Here is a 23,675-nt window from a genome sequence, read left to right as displayed (position 1 = left end):
CCTCACATGGCTTAACTGGAGGGATATGTGGAACGCATGTGGAATTTGGAGTTATTTAGGTATGTTCGCATCGGGGAATAAGGAATAGGGAATAGGGCATCTGATTTGCTTCTTTTGCTACAAGTCCGGAGTACGATGGTCGGATGTGAGGTGGTGCATGCAATGTTTCTTTGTTTTGTCATTGAGGCGGAGGACCTGTCAATAAATGGCTACTCCACGATTGATGGCACTTCGGGCCGCTGATACTACTATTACTAGTCGGTGTACCAAGGCATAACTACAGGGCTAGTGGTTATTTCATCATTGATTGCTAGTGAGCTCCCGTGGGTGTATGCGAACCTGTGTGAGGGTCCATGTTTCTTGTTATCCCGGTGAGGTACTCTAAAGCCGGCGAGCCATGTGCCACGCTGCTCAGGTGACAGCCTCGGGCGACTAGGTTTTGGAGGGCCTAGTTGGCAATGCTGCGGCCCTGACTGGTGGAGAGCAAATAATCAAAGGGATGTTGTATTTGTTATGCAGTGCAGTGCCTCAAGCATTTGGTTGCCAAAAGTGCCTCGGTCAATGCGGAGGGCGACCCACTGGGCTCAAAGGTCAAGCGCAGGCTGTTTGTGGTGTGTGGTGTGTGGCTACACGACCGCATGACATCAGGTTCCCTTGCCCACCACCCATCTTCACATGCATTAAATGCAACAGAAAAAATATATATATATACCAGACACAATAGGATAGTATGTGTCGCCACTAAGGCCTCTGGGACATCTACGGCGAGATGCACGAGAAGCAACACTAGACACATGACACTTGCGTAGGTCTTGTGTAGCATTTAATGTTGGTCTGGAGCTTGAAAACGGAGGAAGGTGCAACCGCCCAATAATGAATCGCCGAATTCAAACTGACCTTTGCTCCGTAATAATTGTCGCTCTTCCCCACACCCCAAAGGCAACCCCAAGGACACGGTCGTGGGGGGAGGCCCAAGGTCCTCAGTGGTTGCGCTTGCTCTTTCCCAGTGCCCGGAGCTCATCTCTTGTTTGGGAACTGACTTGCTGACTCCGGCTTCGACAGCCTCGACGGACTCGCATGTGATTGTGGAATGCCGACGTCTTGGATTTAAGGCCCATTGTACGGCCTGGACGCCATTTTGGCTTTTAACTCGGCTTTCTTCCCTCTCTCCCTCCCTTCCCTTCTTCTTTTTTTCATTCGCAAAATCCATCCAAGCAGCCCATCATGTCCAAGGTCTTTTCGACGAGCGACGTTGCGTCGCACAACAAGGGGGATGACATGTATATTATTGTCGATGGGGATGTGTATGATATCACCAAGTTCCAGGATGACCATCCCGGTATGCTTCCCCCCCCCCAAATTTTCCCGCCGTTGCTATCAGTCACCGCTGTCCTTTCCTCTTCTTTTCTTTTCTGTCCTTGCTGACCTCCTTATGCTGCACAGGCGGCAAGAAGATTCTCCAGCGAGTCGCTGGCAAGGACGCCTCCAAAATCTTCTGGAAATACCACAACGAGGGCATCCTGAAAAAGTACAAGGGCAAGCTGCAGGTCGGCTCGCTCGACAGCAAGCCCAAGCCTGAGCCCAAGGCCGAGCCCAAGCCTGCCGCCGCATCCGCTCCTAAGAAGGCCGCCAGCCCCAGCTCCAGCAATGAGCAGTCTGAGCCTCTGGAGCCCTTCGGAGCCCTGATCCCCTTTGCCGATCCTTCGTGGTACCAGGGCAACTTCTCGCCATACTTCAACGAGACTCACGCCGCTCTGCGTGCCGAAGTCCGCGAGTGGATGGAGAACGAGATTGAACCTAACGTCACTGAGTGGGACGAGGCTAAGCGCGTCCCCGAGGAGATCTACAAGGAGATGGGCCGCCGTGGCTATCTTGGGGGTCTCTTGGGGGTCAATTACCCTACCGAGTATGTCCCTAATGGTGTCAAGTCGGTCCCCACGGAAAACTGGGATCTCTTCCACGAGATGCTGTTGACCGACGAGCTGTCGCGTGCCGGCTCCGGTGGTTTCGTCTGGAACTTAATTGGTGGTTTCGGTATTGGCTGTCCTCCCATCATGAAGTTTGGTTCTCAGGCCCTCAAGGACCGCATCATGCCTGGTATTCTCGCCGGTGATAAGCGCGTCTGCCTGGCCATTACGGAGCCAGATGCTGGTAGTGATGTTGCCAACCTGACTTGCGAGGCTAGGCTCAGCGAAGACGGCAAGCACTTCATTGTCAATGGCGAGAAGAAGTGGATTACCAACGGTATCTGGGCTGACTACTTCACCACTGCCGTGCGAACCGGCGGTGAAGGCATGAACGGCGTCAGTCTGCTGCTCATCGAGCGCGGCCCCGGTGTCAGCACCCGTCGCATGGACTGCCAGGGTGTCTGGTCTTCCGGAACCACCTACATCACCTTTGAGGATGTCAAGGTCCCAGTTGAGAACCTGCTCGGCAAGAAGGACAAGGGATTCGGTGTCATCATGACCAACTTCAACCACGAGCGCATCGGCATCATTATCCAGTGCCTTCGTTTCTCACGTGTTTGCTTCGAAGAGTCAGTCAAGTACGCCAACAAGCGTCGCACTTTTGGCAAGAAGCTCATTGAGCACCCTGTCATCCGTATGAAGCTCGCACACATGGCTCGCCAGATTGAGGCTTCCTACAACTGGCTTGAGAACATGATTTACCAGTGCCAGAAGATGGGTGAGCACGAAGCCATGTTGCGTCTTGGCGGCCCCATTGCCGGCCTCAAGGCCCAATCTACCGTCACCTTTGAGTTCTGTGCCCGTGAGGCCTCGCAGATCTTTGGTGGTCTTTCGTACTCGCGAGGTGGACAAGGTGGCAAGGTGGAGAGATTGTATAGGGATGTCAGAGCGTATGCTATCCCTGGCGGTAGTGAGGAGATTATGCTGGATCTTAGCATGAGGCAGTCTCTGAAGGTTGCTCAAATTATGGGTATGAAGTTATAGAGTTCACGAAAAAGCGAGTGGCCTTTTAGGATGAGCCGGTTACAGGATCTATCCATTGTGTATGAGTTAACGGGGCGAGATTTGGGATCTTCTTTTGTTTAACTTTCTTTTAATTTAAAAAAGGCCACGCTATTTGATTCCCACTATGGCCTAGGGATTGGCGATAGAGACAACTTGAGGCAAATAAATACTCTTTAAAAAAAAAAAAAAAAAAAAAAACAGATCCCACTCCAGGATTGATTATGTCTGGTAGTGCATGTATAGTGCGCTGCAGTACGTTCCTAAAACTGAACCATTGTTGATTTTGCAGCCCATTTTGCCCGAGCATTGTCAACAGCACCAAATTTTGCGAAAAAACCATACTCTGTGAAGTAAACATTCTTCAAAAAGCAAAATACCACTTACAAAAAGCTTGATAGCCTTGGGGAGGTCACAACAAGTAAGATATGTACTTAATTAAGTACTTAAGTAGGTTATACTTAGGCAACCAAAGCAACTAGTACCCGCCAACGGGTACCCTACTCCGTACGTAGCAGGTGGTTCCTAAGGACCCCGCGATCACGTGATCATAAAACCTGCGCCGTGACCGTGCCGCACATCACGACCGTTTGCCTCCTCCGAGATAGAATCTTCGAGCTTCACCACACTACACTCGCACTTCCACCACGACGACATCCGCTCGCACAAACAAGGGCCTCACGCCGCAATCTTGACGAAAACGCACAACAAGTACGACGCAGTACCAGTACGGTGGCCAATCAGACATCAGGCCACCTGAATCACCTTTTGATCCTTTCTTCCCACGAGATCCCAACGACATTTGCCTCACTCCTAGCCTCCTTCCTCCACCCGCCCTTGAGATAAAACGGCCGCGAATTAAAACGCCGCGCACACGAATTGAAAACAACGTCTGAAGGGCCCGTAATTCGGAGCAATTTTGGCCAATATTCACATCTCAGCCTGCGTCTCGTAGTCCAGTCTTGGACTCAGGATTCATTTTTTTTTTTTTTCAAAATGACCGATCAGCTGGTAGACCAGCTGCGAAGCACACAAATTAGGTTCGTTCTCTTTACGCAAATTTCCCGCGAATTCTTCATCTGGTGATGTCGCCAGGCTACTGTGTCGTTTTTTAATTACGTGTATATTTTTTGGGCTGGGCTGTCGTTACTGACTTTCTATGTAGCGATGGTATCCCTGTACAGACGGATGATTGGAAAAAGAACTTGAAGCTCCCTGCCAAGGATAACAGACAACAAACAGAGGTATGCACATGATAACTAAATGGTGTTTTCTATTGCACCAAATCTCCCAATACCATTGGTTCCGTTTGGGCTAAAGAGGACTGTTTCCCCTCTTTTCTTCCAGGATGTTACGAAAACGAAAGGACTGGAATTCGAAAACTTTGCGTTAAAGCGCGACCTGCTCATGGGCATTTTCGAAGCTGGATTCGAGAAGCCTTCACCTATTCAAGAAGAAGCCATCCCCGTTGCCCTGACCGGCCGGGACATTCTGGCCAGAGCAAAGAACGGTACTGGCAAAACCGCCGCCTTCGTCATTCCCGCCTTGGAGCGCATCAACCCCAAGGTCTCCAAGATTCAATGTCTCATACTCGTTCCCACCCGCGAGCTTGCCATGCAAACGTCACAGGTTTGCAAGACTCTCGGCAAGCATTTGGGCATCAACGTCATGGTCACCACCGGCGGTACCGGTCTGCGTGATGATATCCTGCGTCTGCAGGAGCCTGTCCACATAGTTGTTGGCACTCCTGGGCGTATCCTCGATTTGGCAGGAAAGAGTGTTGCCGATCTGAGCGAATGCCCCATGTTCATCATGGACGAGGCCGACAAGCTTCTATCCATTGAATTCACCCCCGTCATCGAGCAGCTCCTGCAGTTTCACCCCAAGGACCGCCAGGTCATGCTGTTTTCCGCCACTTTCCCCCTGTCCGTCAAGGACTTCTCTGATAAGAACATGGTCTCCCCTTACGAAATCAACCTTATGGACGAACTCACCCTTCGCGGTATCACCCAGTACTATGCCTTTGTGGAGGAGAAGCAGAAGGTCCACTGCCTGAACACTCTCTTCTCCAAGCTTCAGATCAACCAGTCCATCATCTTCTGCAACTCGACCAACCGTGTCGAACTGCTCGCCAAAAAAATCACCGAATTGGGCTACTCCTGTTTCTATAGTCATGCTAGGATGCAGCAGCAGGCCCGTAATCGCGTCTTCCATGATTTCCGCAACGGCGTTTGCCGAAACCTTGTCTGCTCCGATCTCCTCACCCGCGGTATCGACATCCAGGCTGTCAATGTCGTCATCAACTTCGATTTTCCCAAGAACGCTGAAACGTACCTTCACCGAATTGGTCGATCCGGCCGTTATGGTCATCTTGGTTTGGCTATTAACCTTATCAACTGGGACGATCGCTTCAATCTATACAACATTGAGAGAGACTTGGGCACCGAAATTCAGCCCATCCCCCCCAGCATTGACAAGAGCCTCTACGTTTACGAGAATCCTGAGTCTATTCCTCGGCCCATTTCCAATCTTCCTAGGAACGCGCAACAACAGCAACCAGGTTCTTCCCAACACCCCGTCGCTCACCAGCCGCAGAGCAACTGGCAGAACCAGAACGGCCAACACAATAACCACTACGGTCGTGGGCGCGGACGAGGACGCGGATACCGAGGGCGAGGCAGTGCCGCCGCCGGCGGTCGGGGTCGCGGCCCGCCTCGCGAAGTTCAATCATAATATAATCCCACAAATATTTTGAAAATGTGGGCAGTTATGAGGAGGGGGTGACATAAAGTCGTCGCAGCTTATTTTTGGTGAATTTTGTTTTTCTTTTTCTTGTTCAGGTAGGAGGAGAAGGGACAAGCTGGGGGGGCAGACATAAATGTTGGATTGTACATTATTTGCACTTTTCTTGGCGAATCGGGCAGAACGGCGAACCGGACTTGATTTGCTACTTGGCCAGCAACTTTTTCCAGTTGGCCATTTATCGGAACTGTTTTGTTTTACTTTTTTTCTTCTTCGCCTATTAGCGTGTGTTTATGCGCGCGCATCTGGGAAGAACGATCGGCGAAGACACCATGCGCTCTCGAACGAGGATATTCCCGTTCGCCATTTCTTTCTTTATTTTTCTGGCACCGATTTGCATTGGCGTGGGGGGGTTGTTTTCGGTCTCGACATGCGGTACATGCGGTGATACCCCCTGGGTTAGCTTCGATACATCATGTCTGCTGGAAAATTTTCATGTCATGCCGTCATGGGACATGCTTCATATAAGATGAAACAGCTTTCGAAAACAGAAGGGGAATGGCAGTCACATGTCATGGACACATATCTAACACGCTGTATTCGAGCTGTTGGCGTAGCTATTGCATTGGCTTGGTGTTTCAGCTACGAGGGCACGGCGGAGAGGCGTATCAGGTTTGATCACTCTGAACATATTTTGTCTCCTTGCTCTGGAGTTGTAGGGCTCAAGTGACTTGCACCTGTTGTCACACACGGGCGGACTGGATGAACGGCCTTGTGAGGCTGGGGTGATGATACCACTGGACGACTGTTACGGTTATGAGCAGGTTGGGTTAGGTTTGGGTGAGATACCCTCAGCTGGGGTAGAGGTACGGATGTGGCCATGCTTGTTGGTGTAACATCTTGGCGGTTGGCTGGTCTTATTATTTTTTATCACACCTACGATGATGTGAGCCGACAGGGATGCTGGTCCCTGGGCGACAGCGACATGTGGCTGCTCTCAGACAACCGACATGGTGGAAGGACAAGTTTGACACCGAGTCTGGAGAGTCGCCGGGCGGGGTGGAGGAAAAATATTATAAAAAAATAGCTTTCGGGGCAGAAGCTGGATTGCTGGATAGCCTCGAATCAGGCTGGTGAATAACGGCAAATTTAGATTGGTCAGTTATTCACGGCGAGGACTGGTAGGGTAGACAGTTAGTCTGAGCAATAATGGGAAACCAAATTCTGTCTCGAAGATGATTTGACGTTGACCGTGACGTTTGAGGAAAGGAGGGCATGTCAATAGATGGTGGAGGAATCGAAGACGGTTCAAGAGGTACAATGTAGGCGCCAGTACCAAGGACTCAAAGGTCTACATGACCTTGGGACCAGCGGGCAAAGGTGCAGCAAGAAGAAGAAGATTTCTCTTGACAATTTAATCTTCGGATGGAATGAGAGCCAAGTGACACGGGGGAGAATGTCTAAGGAGCTCAATTATAGTCCGATCATGTCACGGCAACAGTCACAGGCAGACAAACGAAACGACATGCAGGTCAAGCAAGCGGAACCTACTGTTGGGCTGGCAGGAGTCGACAGGTTTCTGCGTTACAAAAAAGGCGCCATGGGGCCATTGTCCATTGCGGACTTGGGGTCTTCCTGAAAGCCAGCTTCCTCTTCCTCGCACCATCAGGGCAACTGATGAAGATTTCTGGCAAGTTCCCTTCGACCGCTGGCGGCTGGGAGAAATTGTTGGTGCACAGCGCAGCGACGATGACTAAGGCACGGGGGGTCTGTCATCCATGGGACGGAGATGGTGCGGCCGCGGGCCGTGATACCCCCCGTTTCGAGGCTTCCGGTCCTCGGCGCTACGCGGACACAAGGCCGACTACTTATGTTTGGAACTCGGGACACCAGGGATACATGATACATACACTAGTATATCGGCTCTGCGGCTCTGCAAACCACCGCCGCACTCGGTGGGCTCGGCTTGGGGTGTTTTTATGCCCGCGTCCTACAGTTGTAGCTGGGCTTTGAATCTTGTCCATTTCCATACTATTACCTCCCTTTTTGTGAACCATGCCGCATAGAGACCCTCTCGATCCGTCAAACAGCACATGGCGCGCGTACGTGCGGGACGCGCTCGTCGCACTTAAACTTGTACGTTGGAGAATTGCCCCCTTCCACCTTGTTCCGAGACAAAAAAAGAAATATTTAGCAGAAGAATTTCTAACAAAACACCCTCCGCCGAATAGACCCTCTTGTCGTCGAGGGGAAAGCTCCTCCGGGACTGGGTATTCGTGCCCCTGGGCATCTTTGCCATCCTAGGCGTCTGCTACGGCGTTGACACGCTCTTCCGCAGGGTGTCGGTTTCGTTCCCGGCGTCGGTGGCCTGTCTGGCGCTGCTGTTTGTCGGGCTGCTGCTTTGCGAGGCGGTGCTGGGGACCCATGCTACGCGGAGGGCTGTCGGCGTCATCAGCGTGCCGGTGCGTATCTTGCATCGGCTGTCGTGGATTCTGGGGGCTCCCTGTTCTCTTTGCTAACCATGGTTTGGGCTGTGTAGGCGGACTGGAGTCTGAGATGGATCGGGCTGTGCTTTACGCCGTCGTTTGTGACGATTCCGCTGAGCCCGGCGATTGGGGTCGGTGAGGTCTTTAAGATTATCGCCGTGTTCGGTGGGTGAGCCCTTGTTTTTGTGTTTTTTTTTTCCACAGCAGACGAACCTGTTGGCTAATGGTGCCCGGCGAGGGGGAGGAGCAGTCGTCGGGTTCGCCATCATGATGGTGCTGGCGGCGTACATGACGCGCGGGCTGCAGCTCGTGCTGGGCGCGACGAAGCGTTCCGAGATTGTTGATCGCGGCGACGACATAAGCCGCCGCGGGCACGACGAGATGCCGCTTCACCAGCGTCGCGCCGACTCCGACGACATCGCCAGCCCGCCGCAGCTCCGGCTCCAGCAACACCACTACTCGCAGAGCAGCACTGCAGAGTCGTCGTCGTCGTCTCTGCCCGACTATCCGGCCCAGGCGCCGCCTCCCCCGGCCCGGTGTGCGCTCTACGCGGCCAGGCTGGCATCGCATCTCGACGCCTCCATCTTCGCGCTCGTGCTGCTGGCCGGCATCCCCGTCTACTACGCCTCGGGCTACGCCATGCCGCTGCACCTCGCCGTCACGACGCTCTGCTACCGGCTGGCCCTCGCGACGCCGGGCCCCTGGCAGCGCTACCTGCACCCGGTGCTCACGGCCTCGCTGCTCGCCGTGCTCGTCATCTGGCCGCTCGCGCTCGCCCACGGCTCCGGCCTCACCGCCGCGCTGCGCTCCTACAAGACGGGCGCAAACTACACCCGCCTCTGGCGCCGCGAGCCCGGCCCGCCTCTCCTCCCCGGCGCGGGGGACGTCTTCTCGACCGTCCTCGACGCGAGCATCGTGTCGCTCGCCCTGCCCATGTTCCAGTACCGCCGCGAGCTCAAGCGCCACCTGGCCACCCTCGCCATCCCCAACGTCCTCATCTCCGTCGGCTCCGTGCTGTCCTACCCGCCCGTCTGCCGCGCCATCGGCATTGCGCCCACGCGCAGTCTGGCATTCGCCTCGAGGAGCCTGACGCTGGCGCTGGCCACGCCCGCCACTGCCAACCTGGGCGGGGATGCGCATACCGTCGCCGCCCTGGCCATAGCGAGCGGCATCCTGGGTGTCTTGGTGGCCGACAAGATGATGAGGTTGCTGAGGATACCGGATGGTAAGTACTTTATCCAGGTTTTTGAGGTATTGGTAGTAAAAAGCACTTGAGCTGACGGCGCGCAGACGACTACGTCACACGGGGAATCACACTGGGCGTCAACTCGAGCGCCATCGGGACGGCCTTGTTGCTACGGACGGATCCTCGGGCTGCTGCGCTCTCGAGCCTCTCCATGACGCTCTTTGGCACTGTCACCGTGCTGCTGACGTCGATACCGCCTGTGGCGACTATGATTCGCGCCTTGGTTGGATTGTAAGTTACGCTCGGTACATGATGGGAGCTTTGGTAGATGCGTAGATGGGCAGATGCACTGTTTTTGTGCGCTTGTAAGTTTCCAGCTTCGGGAACCAAAAGAAATACATGAGCGGGACAACGTGACGTGGCGAAATGTCATTATATGCAGTCCAGACCCTAAACACGCTATGATACATGAAATGCCCAAGTAGAAAAAAAACCCACCCATTACCAAATCTATGGCGAAGACAGAAAAAAGGGAGAAGGAAAAAGGAGGGGAAAACAGAATGAAATAGCCCACTGACACGCAAAACTATTTCATCTGGCCTCGCAATGCATCAACCTCCCTCTGCAGCGCGTCCAAATCTGCCAGGATATCCGCGCTCTTACTCGGATCAGCAGCGGACGCCTCGCCGCTTACCTTCCGCCCATCGGCATTGGGACTGCTCCCTCGGTGTCGCGGGGGCGGAGGCGGGGGCGGCACGGTTTCGCGTGACTTGTTCTCCGAGGAGACTCGCCGGCTCGGTGCATCGACGCCGGTGACACTGGGCGGGCGGCGGGTGGAAGGCTGGCGTGTTGGCGGGGGAGGAGGCGCGATCAAGGGTTTGCTGGGGGTTGGGGAGTCGTGGGAGGATCGCGCGGTGTCTTGGACGTGGTCTGTGGAAGAAGCCATGTTGGAGGATGATGTGCTTGGCGAGGAAGAACTGCTTTGTTTAGGAGCGAGATATGGTCGTCGAGGCGGAGGGGGAGCGGGTGCATGACCGGCTGAGCGGGTGCTGTCTGATCGGGAGGGCATGTCCTCGGAGGACGTACGTCGTGGAGGAGTCTCGTTGTCGTGGGATTTGCTGTCTGTTCTTGCGTGGCCCCGTGGCGGAGGTGGTGCCGGTGCCGGTTTTCTTGCGCCTGGGAGATTTGGTATAGAGTTGATTTGGGACCTGGCATCTGCTTCCCCTTCAGCCGCGTTTGTAGCTTGGGTGTCGAGTCGTGGTTCGTCGTCATCCATACTCCTCCGTACTGGTTCGGCCGTTGCATGCCCATCATCCTTTACATCTTTCGGCTCTCGCTGCCTTAATGATTTTCCGTGTCTAGAGCTTGGCGGGGGCGGGGGCGCCTTTTTTTCCTTGCTTGCCGGTGATTTCACCGCAAGTATCTTGGATTCTTCCTTGTCCTCATCCTCGTGTGAGGAGTCGGCCAAGCTCCCTGAATCTGTATAATTCCTGCCCCTCGCATTCGTTTGTGCCGTGGGTAAAGCATTCCCCTTGGCAGTCTCCTCCTCTCCATCTGTTGACGCAGACGACGCAAAATCATCCGCATTTCCCGTCATAAGCAACCTCTTGAACGAATCGACGTTTAACGACTTGCGGCCCTCATTGGCAGCTTTCAGTACCTCCCCCTCTTCTTTTCTCTCCCTTTGCAAGTCCTTGGAGCCTTCCAAGTCCCGTAACGTCTTGCTGAACGGATTCGCAGGGATACCACCGGATCCTGCGTCGTGCTGCTGCTGCTGCTGCTGCTGGGGTTGATGCTGATATTTGTCCGTCGGCGGAGTGGCAAGGCTCTCGCCATCGCTCTCGTCCGTCGAGGCACCATTAAAAGGGTCAAAGCTCGGGTAGTAATTCGAATGATTGTAGGTATCGTCAGACAGCGGCACCGGCGGTTGAGGCGCCTCAAAGGGCCATTCTGGGGAGTCGGGTGACAGCGGCGGCGGCGAGAGCACGCGGACCCTTTTGACAGGCTTGTTCTTCCTGTCACCGGCCTCGGCATCTTCACTGCGCAGGCTAGACCTGGGGGAGCTGGCTCGGGCGGTGTCAATGGGACCGAGGGCCTTTTTGCGAAAGGGATTGGAGGACATGATGGCGTTGCACGGTGGACGGCTTGCTAAGGTGACGTTGTCGTTGTAAAAGGTGACGTGTTTGTATCAGCAACCTTGGGTCGGTGAGAAGATGGCGACTACGTTTCAGGATCGGCGGGCTCGGGGCCAAGATGAGAAGGAAGCCAGCATTTCGGAAAAGACGTCTTCACCCGTTTTCCCTCGCAGCTTTTCTGGTCTCGTCCCCCCGTGCCGATCTGCGCGTGGCCTGGGGTGGGACAGTCGAAGAAGAATGACGGAGGGGCCGGGATGCTATCAAGGATGAGTAGCTCTCGTTCGGGCAAGAGACGATGAGGGAAAGCAAAAACAAAGCCAGAGAAAATAACTCGACAAGGCGTGCCCCCGGACTGCACAGGTCTGGGTGAGTGCAATTGAAAATTAAACCGTTGCGACAGTTGCGTACATGTACGCCAACGCGGCGGCCGGAACAATCGGTTGGGGGCGCGGTTGAGGGGGTTTCCAGGCTCGAGCTGCCAATGGCCTGGCCTGGGTCTGGTCGCCAGGCAGGCTACCGCGCTACCGCCGAGACGGGACCTTTTGAGCTCGGCGATGGACGTGTACGGCTTGCTTGTGCTCTATGGGGCAGTGAGCATGCGCATGCGGTCTGGTGGCTCAATGGCTTGACCAACCGGCACGGTGGTGTCAACTTTTAATGTAACTAAGTGTGTACGTACAGGTCTGGGAGCTGCGGTGTAACTCGACGTTATCGACGATTGTTATCGACGAGCTACTTAGTAGAGTGCGGGGCCCGACAACGCTCCACCCAGGGCCACGATACCTCCAAGTGCCTAGGTACCTAGGGTAGCTGTGCCTCCCCGTTAGTAGACTCGGCACACCCCGCTAAGCCAATAAACCAATCAATGGCTTGGGGCCTTGCGGCATGCCGTGGCAGCTGGGTATCCCGTCGGAGGCTAAACCAAACATGACGTACCGAGGATTCCAAACATGGACTCAAACAATCAGGCAACGAATTAAGCATGCAACCCGACATCCGACAACTGATATGCGGCCAGGCAATCCAAATCGCCTTGTCGGCTTCTTTTGCCGCGTATTCCCTTTTGCCCGCTCGCTGCCTCGCGCACAAGCTGTCCTAGGTACGACTACTAGTATAATTACCATTGCGGCCTAGGGTAGCTGCGTCGCTGCATAATCCGGTCAAGGTTAGAAGAAGGGTAAAAAAAGAGCAACACAATGAAAATACCGAAGCCTCATTAGACTCATCGAATACAATAAAAATAAAATCAAAACAACTTAAAAGAATCGCAGGCCCAAGGTATATAATCTATCCCAGTAAATTGTATTCAGTCGGGTCAATGCCTCACACTGTTCCGCTGGCGAGAAATAGCGCGCGCACGTGAAGACTGTCTGTGGAACACAACTCATCAACTCGCGCTTCAAATGCTTGACCAGCGTCGCTAGTCCACGTGATACCCGGCGGCTCCAACAAGGTCACACGGTCGCTCAAACCAGTCAGGCGCAACATGTAAACAAACCCGCAACGCACCGCGTCGCAAATATCTGCCTCGACACGCCGTGCACAGGAAAACAAAATGGGCGAAGCGAAGCCGTTGCAAAACTCAAATTAGAGTCGATCAAATGTATTTCCATTCCTCCCGCCCTGAGACCTGTGGTATATAATTACACGTAGCGCCGTCCCCCCAATACCGCGAAAGACAGAAGACCCTGCCACCTCCAGCAACTTTCAGTACAAAAATCGCGTGAAAACAATGCCAGCTCCTCCATATTTATCATACCCAACAGTCGAGAACTGTACCAACAGACCCGACAATCCAAGTAATTCAAAATACAGGGAGAATAATCGTAAAAACAAGAGCATTGCTGCTTCCCGGCCTGGGTGACGAAACTGTTCCCATGAACTCGTGAGATTCTTCGTCTCTCTCTGCTCATCAACCGAAAATCTTCACATGCAAATGCCGCGTTGCCTTCATGTCCTGCGCCGCGTGTGCGCGTATCAAAACAAGCCACATATCCCTTTCGCTTCCGCCCAAAACAGCAATATCCCGGTGAACCTGCCTCTCCCAAGCCGTGCCGTAGAACAAGAAAACACACAGAAATCGAAGCCCATAACGCCTTAGTTAATTCATTAAACAAGAAAGTGCACATGGCCAAAAAGAGAACGACTAGCCTATGCCTTGGCGGCGGCCTTCTTAGGAGCAGCCTTCTTTGGTGCGGCAGCCTTCTTAGCAGCAGGCTTTGTGGTCTTGGCGACACGGCCAGTCTTGGTCTTGGTCAAGGCAGCGTCCTTGTCGCTCTGGAAATCAGGTTAGAGACGAATACCCAGGAGACATCTATTAGGTGCAAACAGAATATACCTTAGCAGCAGGCTTCTTGGCAGTGGCAGCCTTCTTGGGAGCGGCCTTCTTGGTGGTGGCAGCAGCAGCAGTAGTAGCAGTGGCCTTCTTCTCGCCAGCGGCCTTGGGGGCAGCAGCGGGTTTCTTGGGAGCGGCCTTCTTGGTAGTGGTGGCCTCCTTCTTCGCAGCTGGCTTCTTAGGCTCAGCCTTCTTCTTGGCCAGCTTGGTGCCACCAGAGGGTCCCTTGGGCTGGGCAAAGGCGCCCTTGTCAACACCTGCCTTCAAGGCCTTGTTGAAGAGAGAGTCGAACATGTTGTCGGAAACATTGACCAGGTTGTTGTTGGCCTTGACATACTTCTTCAGCTGCTGACGGCTGGAGCCATTGCGATCCTTGAGCTGTAGCGAGCAAGTTAGCAAGGCGACCCAATCGGAAAAAAAAGGCCAGCATCCATTGGACTGTGACAAGAACAAGTCGTGACTCAGAGGCGTGACAGTGAAACCCATCAATCCCAGGCCATCTATCCTGTCATCCGCGTAATCAAGACGCCACTCCTTGAACAAGATGCACGCAAGGGTACATGGCCGGCAATACATACATTTACGATGGCATCAGTAATCATGTCCTGGTATGAATTAGCACGCGTGATTCCCAAATACCAGAAAACTGACAGACGGCGACGAACCTGGTAGGTGGCATGAGTGGACTTGGCCTTGGGGGCGGCAGAGCCTTCAGCCTTCTTGGGAGGCATCGTGATGAATGAGATGGAAAGTGTGAGGTAAACGTGTAAGTGATGATGCGAAAGCGCGGAGCTTGTTACTGGAAACAAGTCACGATTGTGTCTACACCAAGATGAGAATAATCTTTGGGAGTCAAATGGGAGCAGAGACAAACATGACCGATGCCGTCGGGCGCGTGGAGGGGATGGGCCTTGTTTATATATCGGGCGGGGGGAGGAGCGCAATCAGTAGCTCTTTCCTCTGTCGCGCGCAGGAGGTCCAAGGTGCGGCGTGGGTGCGGCGTGGGCAGCGCAGCGCTTCTCTGCTCACCGGGGGGCGTGCGGCCAGCAGCCAAGCCAACGGGCACGCTACATGCTTACTACGCAGCTCATGCTCGGTACCTTGCACGGAGACATAGGCGCTGGAAATATAAGGATGGGCTAGTACGGAGTAGGGAGCGCGATCGAGTCTGGTGCGAGTGCGTCTGGCTGTCCAGGTCTGGTCTGGTTGAGAAAACGGGGACTGGGCTATCGCCCACCCCCCGAGCTCGAGCTTGTCTCTTCTTTTACACACACCAGCTTCCAGAGCCCCGAGAACGGGTGCAATGGTGTGGCCCCTCCGTTACTGGCTGAAGCAGACAGCCGGCACTATTATTGTATGCAGTTTGGCCCTGTTGCATCCAGCAATCTGCCTTCCAGGCCCGACTGCCCACCGCTGGACAAGCAGCCAAGCTACCGTTCCCGGCCGGGGAGCATGGCCTTGACGCGCGAGGTTGCGCCACATCAGACGGCTGCACGCAACAATGTCGATACATGCCGGGGTACAAGCGAGGGTACATACCTCCCCGGGCCCCCGATCTGGCGGTGGCTGTCGCCAGTTTGGGCTGGACTACTCGGTCAAGTAGCATCGAGTGCTTCGGGTAGCCAAGTTTCCGCCAGAGCAGTCTATCTGTCTTTGAAATATGACAAATGCGCGCTTGCTCGCCCCGAGCTGCATTTCCCCCAAACACCCATTGCATCCGTTCACTTTGCTTCCTTTGCACACCTGGGCATGCCGTTCACACTGCAGTACTCGGGTAAAGTAGAAACGTTTCTCCGCGACTGGACCGTCAGGATGCCCGACTCCCCTCAGCCACACGCATGTACCGCCCCTATACGATGCCAAGTACCTGGGCGGGTCACACCCTCTGCCCCTCTGCTGGGGCAGGGAGGCGGCATGGGTCTGTCAACTCGGAGGATGTTATGGCCCAAAGTAAAAATCGGCGCCATTTCTTTCAAAACAATACCTGCCCCGTGACCAATTTTCTGATTGGCCAGCGATCAACATCACCTCTTCACCAGCGTACGCAAACCTCTGATCTGAGATGGGTTGAGGACCGACCGCCCACCACCCTCTCGCCTCGAATCTTTCCATTTTCCTCCTTCTTTCTCTTCTCCCCCCCTTCAGGCCGCTGCATTCTTCGCCCTCCATTACAATTTCCATGAGTAATTTTTTTTGCCTGGTCTCAATAAAATGTTGCGCCATGTTTCCATTGCTGACGTGTGTGGTCCGGGACTTGCCCGGGCATGAATCCCCACGCCTCGTCTTTGACACTCGAGACGTGTTGAGCCCATTGTCGCATTCTGGATTGCCATCGACTCCGCCCGTCTTGTGGTGATTAATTGCCGGCGTTTAGTGTAGATTGTCTGCCGCTATCAGGTGATGCTATTTTGTTGCCCAGTCCCGTGCGTCCAGACCGCCTATTTGTGCAATATATCGCAAGTCGCTTTTTTGTACGAGTCCCGGCGTGGATGAGTGGCCGACCGCCCTGCCCCTCGAGAGGTCGACCTGAAGCCATCTACACTTTTCGTTACTCGCCAACTAGTTTCCCACAACGTAGATTGCAAATGTGAGAAATGCAGCGTCTGACGTCTCGGACGGGATTTTAATTGGCGTGCTCACATATTTTGGCAATTATTTTTTTTTCGGGCCAGTGGTTGGTTTGCAGCCAGAGCACTCGGTCTTGGGATGCGACCGAGACGCCACAGGTTTCCGTCGACATTGTGTCCCGGCGCAAGTCGCACTGCTTGCAACTGCCCGCACTTTCGTAAATTCGGCTTGAACCAGAGGCCATTTTTGTCGCTCAATAGCCAGCGTTTGAATTAATGTGCGTCGTTTTGTTTCCACTGTTGTGGTGGCTGGGCTCTCGTGGACACGCGCTCGTCGCGTCTGGCGGTCAGGATTTCCGTTGCGACCGCCACCTACATTTGGCCAGGCGATGCAAAGAGACAGCAATATGGGGGAAAATTGTCTGTTCAGGAAGAGAAAAGAACAAGCCAATGATATTCCACCCGTTCATGTATTTTTTTGCCATGTTCTGACACTGCTTTGTTCTGTAATTGACTGTCCAGCGTAATTGCCTCGGATGCCACGATGGCCTCAGTGCGACCGACGGACCGTGGAATCATTTAGGAGAGGGGTTTGCGTGGCGCCACTCAGATGCAAGTACAGCCTCTCAGTCGTAATTTGTCTCTCGACACGTTGGAAATATATAAATATTATTATTTGGCCCATTCCTGTTTGTTATTCCTGAGAAATCTCCCCTTGCTGGCAAACGTGCGTACGAGCACCTTTCGTTGGACTGGATCCTTCACTCGATATAGAGGTCGACGGCGTGCCATACTGGCACCGAACGAGACCACCGTGTTTCAAACCCTAGAAAAACATGATTGAAGCCGTTAGAGAGCACTCCGGTGTATATTCTATGCGGATTCCCTGCGTCGTAGAGTGGCATCCTCCAGTTCCTGAATCCCAGTGCATGCCAAATCGATGCTTCTCAAGACGTTCCCAGCCGATATAAAGTCGTGCCGTGTCGACAATGCTTTCTCAAACACGCACGCATAAACTGGGAACATGTAGCGCCGTATAATGCCAATTTACATTCTCATCCACACATGCCCACAATCAATGCTGGGCTGTTGCGCTCGCTCTGCGTCCTGCCACTGCCCTCGGGTTGCCTCCTCTCATGGACGTTGGGCCACTTGACTTACACGAGGTGTCGTGGGTGGGGCCGGATCGGAGCGCATGTGACCGCACACGTGAACCGGCAGCCTGGGCCCTTGTTCTTGTTTCTCCACTCTCCACACTCCATGGTACGTATTCCGTCCAGGCGCAGAGGCGCCGTGCTGCGTGCCAATCGGGAACCAGGAACGTCGCGTGAATTGCTGGGCGTAAGTTGTCAAGTGTTGAAAAGGCCAGCGAGGCATCAATGAATTGGACCCTCGCCATTCGTAACATGTAATGGGAAATACTTGGCGCTGGCTTCCTAAATGATGTGCAGGACTACGAGGTAAATACATTGATATATCACCAGCCTCTTCTCTGTTGTATTTTTTTCGATGCCGATTCCACATGTGGAATTCTAATGGCAAGCAGCAGTCTTTTATAAAATAGTAAATGCAAGTATACCTGCCCCGCACGTACTAGGTAGGAATTGATATGGCAGAAGAACGGTCGACCTAATAGATTATTCGTGTCTGGTGAAAACGTGCAATATTCAAGGCCGAAAGGACAGGGTGTCCAGGTACGGAATACGCAGTAATCGTTGACAAAAGCAGTCAATGGCCAAGTGCTCCCTGACCAAGAGCGCTGCAGGCACTGGGGCCCTGACTAAGTACTGTCGGGTACTCTGTACTGCATCCTTTAGTACCAGACTAGGTGCCTGGCCAGGTCATCAATACACCCGCTGCACTCGCCCCAGGGCCCCAGGTGCCCCCTCCTCGTCAGCCAAAACACCCTGCCAAGTTCAATCCAGCGCCACTTGAGGTCAGTCCATCTTCAAATCCACTCACGACCACCATTCACTACCTCCTTTCCCTCGGCAGAGGCTTGCCTGAGCCGCCGTCCTCCTTCACGCGCGATACGCCGTATCTCACCATGGCCGACTATACGCAATACCACGCTTTGGGCCAGGGCATCGCCGACCCCAATGATTCCAACCGTACCGCTGGTCTTGGTCAACCACCCTATCAGCAACAGCCTCCCGGTTACGGATACGGAGCTCCTGGCCCATATGCTGCTCAACCACAACAGTCACCACCGCCTGCTATGGGAGGGCCTCCGCCAGCAGGTGCTGCCTACGGAACTCCCCACGGTCCAGATGACCGAGCTTTGCAAGGTTTCCAGGGAGGCGTCGCACAGCCTGGAGCTGATGTTGGCCTGGCCTCGCAGATGGGAGCCATGAGCTTGGGTGACGGACAGACCACGATCCGCAAGAAGAAGAAGGACCGCCACGCCTACCACACAGTCGAACCGACCGGCTCTTCTCAGGCATACAATGGCATGGGGCCCCCTGGCTCCAACCCGAATCAATTCATCCCTACTGCTGCTCCAGGAACACCAGGTGCTCCAGCCTTCGGAGCTTCAGCTCAGTTTGCTGGCCCTCAGGGCACGCCTCACATGATGAACGCTGGCGAATTCCCAACTCCAGGACATTTCGGCCATGGTAATGGAAGTGCTGATGCTGCTGCCACGATCTCGACCTCTGGCCCCTCCAAGGTCTCTCTCGAGGACATGCCCAGTGTCCCCGTATCTCGCGACTCCGTTCAACCATATTTCCTAAAGAACGTCTATCCTACCTTTGAACGCCATGTACCGCCCCCCGCGACTGTCTCCTTTGTAGCTTTGGACCAGGGAAATGCCTCTCCAAAATACGCTCGGTTGAGTCTGAACAATATCCCTGCCACCTCGGACGGCCTGCACGCGACTGGCCTCCCTCTTGGCCTCCTCCTGCAGCCCCTGGCCCCCCTCCAGGCAGGTGAGGCAGAGATTCCCGTCCTCGATTTTGGCGATGCCGGCCCTCCACGATGCCGCCGATGCCGCGCCTATATCAATCCCTTCATGATGTTCCGATCCGGCGGCAACAAGTTTGTATGTAACTTGTGTACGCACCCCAACGATACGCCCCCCGAATACTTCTGCGCCACCAGCCCGCAAGGTGTTCGTGTGGACCGAGACCAGCGACCTGAGTTGCACCGAGGCACCGTCGAGTTTGTCGTGCCCAAGGAGTATTGGACCAGAGAACCTGTTGGCTTGCGTTGGCTATTCCTCATCGATGTAACACAAGAATCATTCAACAAGGGCTTCTTGGAGACCTTCTGTGATGGCATCTTGGCTGCCCTCTACGGAGGGGAGAACCAGGAAAAGGATGAGAATGGCGAGCCAAAGAGACGGGTCCCTGAAGGTGCGAAGGTTGGATTTGTCACTTATGACAAAGATATTCACTTCTACAACATGCATGTAAGTCTTTGTGTTACCATTTTCTGCCTTGAGCTGGCCAAAGAGTTGCTAATGTCGCCTTAGCCTGGTCTGGATCAACCTCAAATGCTCATCATGCCTGATCTCGAGGACCCGTTTCTTCCTATTGGCGAGGGCCTATTCGTTGATCCTTACGAATCCAAGTCAATCATCACTTCTCTGTTGACACGGCTGCCCGAAATGTTCTCCGACGTGAAGAATCCGGAACCTGCACTGCTTGCTACTCTGAATGGAGCTCTGGCAGCACTTGAGAAGACTGGTGGTAAAATCGTTTGCTCATGTTCTGCTCTGCCCACCTGGGGTCCCGGCAGGCTGTTCATGCGTGACGACGGCAATCATCCTGGAGGAGAACTGGATAAAAAGCTCTACACGACTGAGCACCCTGCTTGGAAGAAGGTGGCAGAGAAGATGGCAGCTTCTGGCATCGGCGCAGACTTTTTCCTCGCTGCTCCTTCTGGCGGCTATCTCGACATTGCTACTATTGGTACGCTTTCAATTGAGATTGACTTTGGAGTTGAATAACACGCTAACTTTTTTTGTAGGCCATGTTGCGGCTACTACCGGTGGAGAGACATTCTACTATCCCAACTTCATCGCTCCACGAGACGGTCCCAAGCTGTCTGCCGAAATCAGCCACACTGTGACAAGAGAAACTGGTTTCCAAGCGCTGATGAAGGTTCGATGCTCCAATGGTCTGCAGGTGTCGGCATATCACGGCAACTTTGTGCAACATACTTTTGGGGCCGATTTGGAAATTGGTGTCATTGATTCGGACAAGGCCTTGGCAGTTTCATTCAGTCATGACGGTAAGCTGGACTCAAAGCTGGACGCCCATTTCCAGTCCGCCCTACTGTACACGACTGCCTCAGGCCAGCGCAGAGTCCGCTGCTCCAACATCATTGCTAGCGTGAGCGAAACGTCCAAGGAAGCCGGCATGCGGGAACAAGGCATCCGAGCATGCATGAAGTTTGTTGATCAGGATGCAGTGATTGCGCTGTTGGCAAAGGAAGCAGGCACAAAACTCGCGACTACTTCAAGTAACCTGAAAGACATTCGAAACTGGCTTTCCGAGCGGACCATTGATGTTTTGTCCTGCTATAGGAAACACTCGGCACAACAACATCCCGCAGGCCAGCTGGTTATGCCGGAAAGGTTAAAGGAGTTCTGCATGTATATGCTCGGACTGACAAAATGCAGGGCCTTCAAGGGCGGCATTGAGAATTCAGACAGGAGGGTCCATGAAATGCGCATGGTTCGCTCCATGGGCGCCTTGGAACTTAGCTTGTATCTCTACCCTCGCATGATCCCTCTTCACAACTTACAACCCGAGGATGGTTTTGCTGACCCAGAGACGGGCCACTTGAAAATGCCCCCTTCAATACGAGCGTCATTTTCGTGCGTCGAAGCCGGCGGTGTGTATATCGTCGACAACGGTCAGCAATGCCTCCTCTGGTTCCACTCTCAGACATCACCGAACCTGGTTGCCGACCTGTTTGGCGAAGACAAGGACTCTCTGAAGAGCCTTGATGCATATACATCATCACTACCCGTCCTGGACACTCACCTGAATGCACAAGTCCGCAACATTATCGAATTTATCAAGACGATGCGCGGCTCCAAAGGCCTGACTATCCAGCTCGCTCGACAAGGCATTGACGGCGCCGAGTTTGAATTTGCTCGCATGCTGGTAGAGGACCGCAACAATGAGGCACAAAATTACGTGGACTGGTTGGTCCACGTGCACAGGGGAGTGCAACTCGAGGTACGTTATTCTCTGCACTCTCAGACCCCCCCATTTTCAGATGTAAAACAACAGCATACTAACTATGCCACGCTGCCAGCTGAGCGGTCAACGTAAGAAAGAAAGCGAGACTGATTTAAATACCCTGTCCAACTTTACCGGACTCAGACCGACAATGTGGTAGGAGAAGAATGGTGATGAAACAAAACCGAGCGGGGGGAGCGTAAGCGGTTGTGTAACGTATACAGGCATGAATGGAGAGGGGTCCCAAAAAGAAAAGAAGAGGGTAAAATGGGAAAAAAACGGAGGACTTGCAGGTGTGGCTCAATTTTGAGAAGCTGAAAAGGCGCAGAGCATAATACGGAGCTACCGCATCATGAGTGAAATGTTTTGGGTAGGCAGTTTATACATTTTCACATGCAACACGATGACAGGACAAGACCAGCCGTACGAGGTAAAGACATGATGTTTGGCCAAATGGACGTGCACATTCTGAAACTTCTTTGGCACTTGCCGTAGGATACCACCTGGCCATGGGCCCTTTTTTTAATGCTAATTTTGCAGCTTCTTTGTTCCGGCTATGCTCGGAAATATTCAAGTACCCCCTCGATGAAGATTCTTGGTCAAGACATCGTCCGCCTCGGTCTGTACCTACTTAAGTATACTATATTGTATGACGGCCTTCCTGTTCGGGGTATTGGAAAGCCCTTCTTTCCTCTCGACTGCATGGCGTTCGCGTGACCAGCAAGCAGCACAGGGCAGGCGACCTTTGGGCCGCCGGCAGCAAAGACCGGCTTGCTGGAGCAGATTGTGTGCAGCTGTGAGATGAGCACAAGGGACATACATGCTATATGCGTATGCTTGTCTCGGCGCTACAGCCGCAGCATCGGGCCGCAGGCGCGTATAGTAATACTAGTAAGTACGGAGCAGTACGTACATAGGTGCGTTGAGCACGGCGCTACAAGATCGAGCAATGAATCAGATGTACGCCGCATAGTCGAGACATGGAATTGCCAAGTGACGAGTTTGATTACTGGAGAGGGACAAACGTCTGGATTTTTCGGACAAGCAACGGCACACAGCCGACGGGCAAAGAAGAGAAAAAAGGAAAAAAAAAAACCATCGTCACAAAACAGTGTTTCGGTCCTTGCAACCGTCACATTGGGTTGGACGTATTGTTCGCTCAGCTTGAGCCTTGAGGTGGACAACTTCACAACAACCACCTCGAGTTAGCATCAACGCATGACATGTCACGGGGGACTAATGGTGTGATATACTAGCAGGCTGCCTTACATGCTCATCGACTCGCTCGCCTCGGAATGGCTTGGCCGGCCTGGTTCTTCCTTGGAGCATTCCCTCCCGGGGTAGGACACGTCCAGGGTGAAATCTGACAAAGACACGAACCAGTGGCAATGGACATGGACGTGGACGTGGGCATGGGCATGGCGCAGCAGAGGGTGTGTGATGGAGGACTAGTTGCAAGGCAGGGAGTCGAACGCGAAAGGGGTGGTATAATGTCTCAGGACTCATGACTGAAATGGACCAACATCAACGGCAATGGCGGGCGTTTCTGACACTAGCTTCCAGTCATGGCCCTGTGGCAATCGAATCACAGTGCAGTTATAAGGTGTCAGAAGTCAGAAGCAAGAGTCGAGTGAGATTTGGTCAACCGGCCTATGTATTTGCAGAAATGTGCCGGGGCGCGTTTTTGTGGGGTGTGTGCATGTTTGAATTATGTCTAGTTGATAATCTCGACGGCTTGATGTCATGTCTGGTCAGCCTGGCCAAGGGCTTTGGTCTGTACGGAGTAATGACGATTTCAACTTCACATCCAGAGTGACATGACCCACCACCCCTTATGTGTCAAATGTGTGTTCCAGTTGACCGGGGGAAGGAAAAAAGAACCAACTGATTTCATCGTCAACTTGGTCAAGCAGCCAATCGTACTCTTGTACTGTAAGGGCTGCATGCAGGACAGAACAAGGGCTTGTTTCGTCACCAGCACGACCCGAAGGAGAAACCAGCCATCATCTAGTGCACAGATGCCGTCCACCGACGTTGTATTGAGAAAATAGAGAAGAAACAAG

General features: G+C 53.6%; 6 protein-coding genes across 6 annotated transcripts; 4 read left to right on the top strand and 2 right to left on the bottom strand.

The window, feature by feature from the left end:
• Nucleotides 1-1,224: 1,224 nt before the first annotated feature.
• Nucleotides 1,225-2,951, top strand: apdG_0 (Acyl-CoA dehydrogenase apdG; the record flags this gene model as incomplete). Its single annotated transcript, XM_014689378.1, has 2 exons — nt 1,225-1,339; nt 1,444-2,951. 2 exons carry the CDS (start codon nt 1,225-1,227, stop codon nt 2,949-2,951), a joined length of 1,623 nt encoding a protein of 540 aa, XP_014544864.1.
• Nucleotides 2,952-3,965: 1,014 nt separating this feature from the next.
• On the top strand, nt 3,966-5,702 carry DHH1 (ATP-dependent RNA helicase DHH1; the record flags this gene model as incomplete). The annotated part of the gene is made up of 3 exons (XM_014689377.1): nt 3,966-4,009; nt 4,135-4,213; nt 4,317-5,702. 3 exons carry the CDS (start codon nt 3,966-3,968, stop codon nt 5,700-5,702), a joined length of 1,509 nt encoding a protein of 502 aa, XP_014544863.1.
• A 2,064-nt stretch (nt 5,703-7,766) lies between these two features.
• Nucleotides 7,767-9,678, top strand: PLGG1 (Plastidal glycolate/glycerate translocator 1; the record flags this gene model as incomplete). Its single annotated transcript, XM_014689376.1, has 5 exons — nt 7,767-7,847; nt 7,943-8,173; nt 8,251-8,362; nt 8,436-9,422; nt 9,488-9,678. The coding sequence occupies 5 exons, from the start codon at nt 7,767-7,769 to the stop codon at nt 9,676-9,678; spliced, it is 1,602 nt and encodes a 533-aa protein (XP_014544862.1).
• Nucleotides 9,679-9,969: 291 nt separating this feature from the next.
• Nucleotides 9,970-11,505, bottom strand: G6M90_00g047430 (uncharacterized protein; the record flags this gene model as incomplete). Its single annotated transcript, XM_014689375.1, has 1 exon — nt 9,970-11,505. One exon carries the CDS (start codon nt 11,503-11,505, stop codon nt 9,970-9,972), a length of 1,536 nt encoding a protein of 511 aa, XP_014544861.1.
• A 2,164-nt stretch (nt 11,506-13,669) lies between these two features.
• Nucleotides 13,670-14,584, bottom strand: hH1 (Histone H1; the record flags this gene model as incomplete). Its single annotated transcript, XM_014689374.1, has 4 exons — nt 13,670-13,795; nt 13,857-14,231; nt 14,432-14,458; nt 14,519-14,584. The coding sequence occupies 4 exons, from the start codon at nt 14,582-14,584 to the stop codon at nt 13,670-13,672; spliced, it is 594 nt and encodes a 197-aa protein (XP_014544860.1).
• A 3,883-nt stretch (nt 14,585-18,467) lies between these two features.
• On the top strand, nt 18,468-21,772 carry G6M90_00g047410 (uncharacterized protein; the record flags this gene model as incomplete). The annotated part of the gene is made up of 4 exons (XM_014689373.1): nt 18,468-19,829; nt 19,893-20,331; nt 20,390-21,609; nt 21,689-21,772. 4 exons carry the CDS (start codon nt 18,468-18,470, stop codon nt 21,770-21,772), a joined length of 3,105 nt encoding a protein of 1,034 aa, XP_014544859.1.
• Nucleotides 21,773-23,675: the final 1,903 nt, after the last annotated feature.

This window comes from Metarhizium brunneum, chromosome 2 (genome assembly GCF_013426205.1).
Source record: "Metarhizium brunneum chromosome 2, complete sequence".
Classification (NCBI taxonomy): domain Eukaryota; kingdom Fungi; phylum Ascomycota; class Sordariomycetes; order Hypocreales; family Clavicipitaceae; genus Metarhizium; species Metarhizium brunneum.
This window is presented reverse-complemented; position numbering and strand designations above follow the sequence as displayed.